The sequence below is a fragment of the Pygoscelis adeliae genome, unplaced genomic scaffold (assembly GCF_000699105.1).
Source record: "Pygoscelis adeliae isolate BGI_AS28 unplaced genomic scaffold, ASM69910v1 Scaffold706, whole genome shotgun sequence".
NCBI classification, from domain to species: domain Eukaryota; kingdom Metazoa; phylum Chordata; class Aves; order Sphenisciformes; family Spheniscidae; genus Pygoscelis; species Pygoscelis adeliae.
In genome coordinates, this window is record NW_008824953.1 from 98690 (window position 1) to 105277 (window position 6588).

At 56.5% G+C, this 6588-nt stretch overlaps 2 protein-coding genes and 7 non-coding genes across 9 annotated transcripts in view; all 9 read left to right on the forward strand.

Moving 5' to 3' along the window:
• The first annotated feature begins 407 nt into the window (after positions 1–407).
• On the forward strand, positions 408–1160 carry RPL23 (ribosomal protein L23). Its single transcript, XM_009325613.1, has 3 exons — positions 408–474; positions 696–809; positions 1033–1160. Exons 1-3 carry the CDS (start codon positions 408–410, stop codon positions 1113–1115), a joined length of 264 nt encoding a protein of 87 aa, XP_009323888.1. The 3' UTR covers positions 1116–1160.
• Positions 1161–3379: 2219 nt separating this feature from the next.
• On the forward strand, positions 3380–3451 carry TRNAC-GCA. Its single transcript has one exon. It is a non-coding gene; the product is annotated as a tRNA-Cys (tRNA).
• A 287-nt stretch (positions 3452–3738) lies between these two features.
• TRNAC-GCA lies at positions 3739–3810 on the forward strand. The gene has a single exon. It is a non-coding gene; the product is annotated as a tRNA-Cys (tRNA).
• A 437-nt stretch (positions 3811–4247) lies between these two features.
• TRNAC-GCA lies at positions 4248–4319 on the forward strand. The gene has a single exon. It is a non-coding gene; the product is annotated as a tRNA-Cys (tRNA).
• Positions 4320–4682: 363 nt separating this feature from the next.
• TRNAC-GCA lies at positions 4683–4754 on the forward strand. Its single transcript has one exon. It is a non-coding gene; the product is annotated as a tRNA-Cys (tRNA).
• A 423-nt stretch (positions 4755–5177) lies between these two features.
• On the forward strand, positions 5178–5249 carry TRNAC-GCA. Its single transcript has one exon. It is a non-coding gene; the product is annotated as a tRNA-Cys (tRNA).
• Positions 5250–5641: 392 nt separating this feature from the next.
• On the forward strand, positions 5642–5713 carry TRNAC-GCA. The gene has a single exon. It is a non-coding gene; the product is annotated as a tRNA-Cys (tRNA).
• A 392-nt stretch (positions 5714–6105) lies between these two features.
• TRNAC-GCA lies at positions 6106–6177 on the forward strand. The gene has a single exon. It is a non-coding gene; the product is annotated as a tRNA-Cys (tRNA).
• Positions 6178–6407: 230 nt separating this feature from the next.
• Positions 6408–6588, forward strand: part of CWC25 (CWC25 spliceosome-associated protein homolog (S. cerevisiae)) — a 7396-nt gene continuing 7215 nt past the window's right edge. Inside the window, exon 1 of the mRNA XM_009325621.1 lies at positions 6408–6563. Coding sequence (XP_009323896.1) covers positions 6408–6563 — 156 coding nt within the window. The remainder of the gene's footprint in view (positions 6564–6588) is intronic.

Sequence of the window (6588 nt, forward strand, 5' to 3'; positions counted from 1 at the left end):
GGGGTGCAGAGGCAGGCCGCTCATCGGAGGGGAGGGCGGTCCCTCCCTCGAACCCCCGCAGGAGGCTGGCACCAAATGTCTGGAGCGTCGCCTCCGCCCTTCTAAAAAGCACTCGCTGGGTCTGTGTGCAGTGGCTCAGCGAGTTGTCGTGGAAGGGCAGAGCAGGACTCTGGCACCAAATGTCTGGAGCGTCGCCTCCGCCCTTCTAAAAAGCACTCGCTGGGTCTGTGTGCAGTGGCTCAGCGAGTTGTCGTGGAAGGGCAGAGCAAAAGCATCGCTTTTGGGTGAAGTGGCAGCCTGTGCTGTTTATTTCAATCGGTGGTGTGACAGCCGGCCTTGGAAAAGACGGTTTGCTGCTGCTCTGGAGGGGAAGGGAGGAGTTCTTGCTGAACGTTGTCTGTGAATTGATGGTGTATTTAGAAATAAAGGTGGGGAAGCGGAAAAACACCGAGTTGTCCAAGCGTAGACGCAGCCGTAAGCGTCACACGGCCAGTTCTCCGTGCACTATTGACTATAAACTGCAGCTTCTCTTAGTGAAGCGCCGCAAACATGAGATGCAAAAAAAACCCAAACCCCCCCAAACCCGCGCGTTGAGTTAGATGCTGCAGCACAGCAGTTCCGCTGGGGTCTCGTGTCGCTGGGCTGTGCGCTTAACACGATGCTTGCGGTACCGAGCTGCTCCTTTCTCTTTGCAGTCCACCCAGCGGTGGTCATTCGGCAGCGGAAATCGTACAGGAGAAAAGACGGGGTGTTCCTCTATTTTGAAGACAACGCGGGAGTGATAGTAAATAATAAAGGTGAAATGAAAGGTAGGGGCAAGAACGCTGTTGGGCTGGGCGAAAGGGGAACGCGGGGCGGTGGGTCGGCACTGCCGGTTGGAGGGCTGTGCCCTCCTGGGCAAAGGGACCCGGGTCCTCCTCAGAGTGAGGAGAGCGCAGTCGGGCTGAGCTAGTGTCTGTGTAAAACGGCGCCCTGCACCGCCTGTGCCAACTGGGTCCTCTTAACGCGCCGTCGTCTTTTTCTCTTTTCCAGGCTCTGCGATCACAGGCCCTGTGGCCAAGGAGTGTGCCGATCTGTGGCCCAGGATAGCCTCCAACGCGGGAAGCATTGCGTGAGCGCGTTCGTCTTCGCAGAGATAAAATAAAAGTCCTTGTACCAAACAAGTAGTGTCTTTCTTGCCAAAGCGCTCTCCCCTGCCGGGCGGGACAGTGTTATGAGGGAGTTAGTTCTGGGACACCTTTTTACGCAACTCCTTGTGTGGATGTCCGCTTCGGCAGGCAAACGGGATTTGGAGTTTGGATATCCAATGACGAGTCTCTTCTTCGGGCAGGTTCCTGTATTACTGGAAAACACCTGGAAGGGGGTTGCACTGGAATGACTTAAATTTTGGCAATATTGACTGAACTGATCGGATTTCGGTATGCACGGATAGAAACTGGAAGCCCTTCTACAAGAAACCTTCGTACAGGGGCTCTCAGAATTGTAGGTCTGGCATTTTGTTCCAGAACGGGCAATTTAACTGCTTAGAGATACTGGTCTGATTCGGGGGGGGTGGGGTGGGGGGGGGAATACTGGGGGGGGCGAATACTGCCTGAAACTGATGTGTGCTGTGAGCTGCAGAGTTCATTCCGGACAGCGAGCTCTGAAGAATGTTTTTTTAGACCTTGCTGAAGACGTGCGAGGACACGTGAAGCCCGCTGCTGCTGGCCGAGGTCGTGGCTGAAGCACGTGCCCCTAAACCCTCCATCAGCGGTGAAGCAGGCCCCGAGATCGCAGGCTGTTAATTGCAGATAGAAGGGGTGATTAGAACTTTGAAGATCAGCTGAAAGGCTTCCAAGACCAGAGTCGGAAGGTATGTCTGTGCAGAAGCTTCCTTACGCAATGTGAAGTTGCTTGTGATTTTCCTGGTGTTCCTCTGGCTGAAGCAGAGGAACGTATTCGGATGTGAACTGCAGGTCAGCTTGTTTTCCGGTCCTCCTGAGCAAGGGCCACTGGAGGGGCAGGGAGGCTGCCTTGTACCTGGGCTTGCGAGTGAAAATAGGGGTGACTCCGTCCTGGAGATCATGGTCCTGGTGCCCCGTAGCCCAGACTGACCCGAGCATGCGTGCTGCTGCGGGCCACGGGGCAGGTGATAGGGGGCTGCTCGGCTCCTGGGACTGGCTGCGGCTCGTACCTCAGGCAGCCCCTGGTGTGGCCGGGCTTGTCTCCATCTGCCCTGGCACTTACCTCTTCTCACAGCGTGCTTCACTTCTCCCGTAGAGATCTCTGAGATACTGTTGTGCTACTCCTAATGTTTTCAGTGCAGGAAGGAGGGGTTGAAGGGAGAAAAGCCTCAGAGATTTTCGTAGCACAAACAGGTAATGACGGACAAGAGCACCAGGGTCTTGCAGTGGTTTGTAAAGTGGTGGTGTTTTTAAGCAGCTCTTTGGCCCAACCGACATGACTCTGCAAAATGTTGTGGCCTAAAAATTTCTGCTGCTCAGCCGTTCCGGCCGGATGATCGGGAGCTGCGCGCTGGCAGCAGCTGGGGAGGGGAAACTTGGGAAAGGACTTGCACGGACTGGGGGCAGCTCTCTTCTCTGCAGGCCCTTCCACGGAGCAGGCGAGCGGTCGTGGCTTCTTCCCAGCAGACCTGGAACCCCCGGAAGGGTACAACGGGCGCTCTGGCCGTCAGCGCAGCGCTCCAAACCGGCGGCTGAAGTCGGTCCCTTCCTTTCCGAGCGGTGACCACCTTTCCGGTCCACCGGTGACGAAGGAGCTGTTCCTCGGACCCGGGGAGAGATGCAGAGACCTGCTTACGAGTAAGAAACCACCGCTGAAATAAAGGTGTTCTCCCTTGATCTATTCTAACAGCTCGTGCTGGCTTTTCGATTTGTGAAGCCGCCTTTTGAGGCAGGGCACGGCACGATAGCTGGATGAAACGCTTTGGGTGTTTGTTTTCCCTTGTCCCCTGCCCCTGGGCAGCCGGCTGGGGAAGACAGAGAGGCTGCGGGCAGCGTGGTGGGGTGTTGCGGCAGGTGATTCCTCTGCGAGGCTGGCGTGCTCCCCGATGGCGGGGCGCGCCCCGAGAGCAGAGAGAGGTGCAGCCGAGCGCCTTCGTCAGCGTTTCAAAGGGTTCCTTTTTCCTTCTGGACGATGGGACATTTCTGAGAGAGAGAGAGAACTGGGAGCTCGTTAGCTCGGCCCCCAGGAGCCTGTCTGGGGCTCTCGCAAGGGTGGCGAGCGTCCTGGGGAGGGGTTAAGGTAAACTGAGGGGTAATGGGAGGTCTGTTGTGTGTGGGAGGCAGCGCTGCAGGTGCGGTGAGCACAGGCAGTGGAATGCAGCAGAGCCGCCTTGTCACTGCCCACAAGGAGCCGTCCCTGGCACCCGCACACAGGTGGGGGTATAGCTCAGGGGCAGAGCATTTGACTGCAGATCAAGAGGTCCCCGGTTCAAATCCGGGTGCCCCCTCCCTTTTCCTCCTTTTTATCCAGGAAACCTTGGTTTGGGGCTCTTCGTTTCAACGCCTCTCCCACAAACTGTCTGCAGGCTGCGTCCCCGGGTTGATGGGGTGCTGGGCGGAGGTGGAGAAGCAGGTTCGCACGAGAGAAGAGGACTGTCGGCGGGGTGTTTGTGAGGGGAGAGACGAGCGTTTCGGGAGAAGCTGCCTTTTGTCCCGGGATTCATTTGCAGAACTTTGCTGTGCCAGAGATCCGCAGGGAGATTCCCGCCGGGCGGGCAGGTGCAGGGCAGGCGCCGGGGGTATAGCTCAGTGGTAGAGCATTTGACTGCAGATCAAGAGGTCCCCGGTTCAAATCCGGGTGCCCCCTCCCAGCCCACCTTTTCTTGGGATTTTGGGGGCGTTTGTTTGCTGGAGGGCTAACTGGCGGGACCAGCTCGGCTTCCCCTCCCAAGAATTCTTTTTCACGTTACGGTCGGAGCTAGAAAGCGTGGGGAGAACGCCCAAGGCTCTCGGGCAGTCGCCGCGTCAAGTTCCAGTCTCCTCAGAGAACAGACTGCAGCTAGGAGAGGAAAGAGAGGGAGGGATGGAGAGCAGCTGGGCCAAGGTCGCCTGGTAAATGACGAGCGGAGACGGTCTCCGTCTCCTGTGTTGGAGCGCGGCGACTCACTGTCCTTGCTGCTGTCGCGCTTCGGTCTTGCAATTTCTGCAGCAGGATTTGGCTCCCACAGAGCGGAGGGGTCGAAGATTGGGCAAGAACACACTTTAAAATGTCGTTTTGCTGGTGAGTTGCCAGGTGTGCGCCCAGGGGGTATAGCTCAGTGGTAGAGCATTTGACTGCAGATCAAGAGGTCCCTGGTTCAACTCCAGGTGCCCCCTCCTTTCTTCTCCTTCAACCTTCCTTTTGCCAAATTTGGCACAGAAGGAGGATGGAGACATCTCCTTGGGTCTTGTGAGCTTGTGCTGTGCAGCGAGGGCTGCTTTCTGAGCTCTGTTATTCAAGGTACCGAGGCCCCGAGTATCAGGGAACCGCAGGGGCTGTGCACCGTGTGCGTAACTGCTCCCTGCCTGTGTGTACTTGTCTCTGCTCTTGACTCTCTGCAGTAGTTCTCTGTACAGCCCTCGGCAGGCTCGTTAAGGTGCGCGGGGGGCTGTCGAGTAAGAGAGTCTGACCAGCAGATACAGAACCTCGGCTCTCTGTAGGAACGCTTTTAAAACCTCCTTGCGAGGGTGCTGCGCCCAGGGGGTGTAGCTCAGTGGCAGAGCATTTGACTGCAGATCAAGAGGTCCCTGGTTCAACTCCAGGTGCCCCCTTTGGCTTTTTCCAGGAAAGAGGTGGGCGCGTTCCTCGCTTTTAGGTCCGCTGTGCTTGTGCTGTGCGCAGAAGGCAGGTCTCTCAACTTCAGTATTCAAGATACTGAGCGCTCAGCTAAACGCTTCCCTGAAAATCAATACCCGTGTCGGTGAGGAAGCAGAGGCACAATGGCGGTTGCTCGGCCACAGCAGTAGCTGTTCTGACCAGTGAGGAAGCTGCTGGGGATCCAGTTGGCGTGCGTAATTAGACCCTGCCTGGGTGTCTTTGTCTCCAGATGGTCTGCAGGAACTTTCTGCGCGCAATTTTCCTTGTACGTGAGCATGCAAGAGAGGGTGCTGTCATAGAGCACGATCTGGCCAGCGCACGTAAAAACTGAGCTACGTATCAAGATTTTTATTGCTCCTTGTACGAGTGCAAAGCCAGGGGGTATAGCTCAGTGGCAGAGCATTTGACTGCAGATCAAGAGGTCCCTGGTTCAACTCCAGGTGCCCCCTCCTCCTTACTCCTTCAACCTTCCTTTTGCCAAATTTGGCACAGAAGGAGGATGGAGACATCTCCTTGGGTCTTGTGAGCTTGTGCTGTGCAGCGAGGGCTGCTTTCTGAGCTCCGTTATTCGAGGTACCGAGGCCCCCAGTATCGGGGAACCGCAGGGGCTGTGCACCGTGTGAGTAACTGCTCCCTGTCTGGGTGTATTTTTCTGAGTTCTTAATTCTCTGCAGTAATCGTATTTATCATAATTCATTCTGCCTAACTCCCGGTACAGCCCTCGGCAGGCACGTGAAGGTGCGCGGGGGGCTGTCAAGTAAGAGTCTCTAACCAGCGGACATAGAACCTCGGCCCTCTGCAGAAACGTTTTTAAAATCTCCTTGTGAAAGGTGCGAAGCCAGGGGGTGTAGCTCAGTGGCAGAGCATTTGACTGCAGATCAAGAGGTCCCTGGTTCAACTCCAGGTGCCCCCTCCTTTCTTCTCCTTCAACCTTCCTTTTGCCAAATTTGGCACAGGAGGAGGATGGAGACATCTCCTTGGGTCTTGTGAGCTTGTGCTGTGCAGCGAGGGCTGCTTTCTGAGCTCCGTTATTCGAGGTACCGAGGCCCCCAGTATCGGGGAACCGCAGGGGCTGTGCACCGTGTGAGTAACTGCTCCCTGTCTGGGTGTATTTTTCTGAGTTCTTAATTCTCTGCAGTAATCGTATTTATCATAATTCATTCTGCCTAACTCCCGGTACAGCCCTCGGCAGGCACGTGAAGGTGCGCGGGGGGCTGTCAAGTAAGAGTCTCTAACCAGCGGACATAGAACCTCGGCCCTCTGCAGAAACGTTTTTAAAATCTCCTTGTGAAAGGTGCGAAGCCAGGGGGTATAGCTCAGTGGTAGAGCATTTGACTGCAGATCAAGAGGTCCCTGGTTCAACTCCAGGTGCCCCCTCCTCCTTAGCTGCTTTTTCACTGATTCTTCTTCCAGAATCTCCACGCAGACAGACTATGGAGAGACTCTCTTACCCCTCTGAGGTCTTGGAAATCACTTGGAGGTCTTTTGCCAAGCGCGAAATCGGGCTTTGACGCTTCCTACAGTACACGCAAACGAGCTGGCTCACCAGAGCTGCTGCTGGTCTAGCCTTTCCCGTTTGAGAAATTGCCGTTAATTCAACCCGTGCGATGTCGCTCGGGAAGAAGGGATCGCTGCCGACATGTTTTCTGAAGGGGGCCGGGGCTGTGGGGTACAAAGCAGCCTGCGGTCGGGGTGCCGAGGTGGCCGGTGTCGCTGCCCGGGCCCCCGGCCCGAACCCCGCACCCCCGCACCCGCAGGCGGACGCCCTACCCCTGAGCTGCGCCCGCG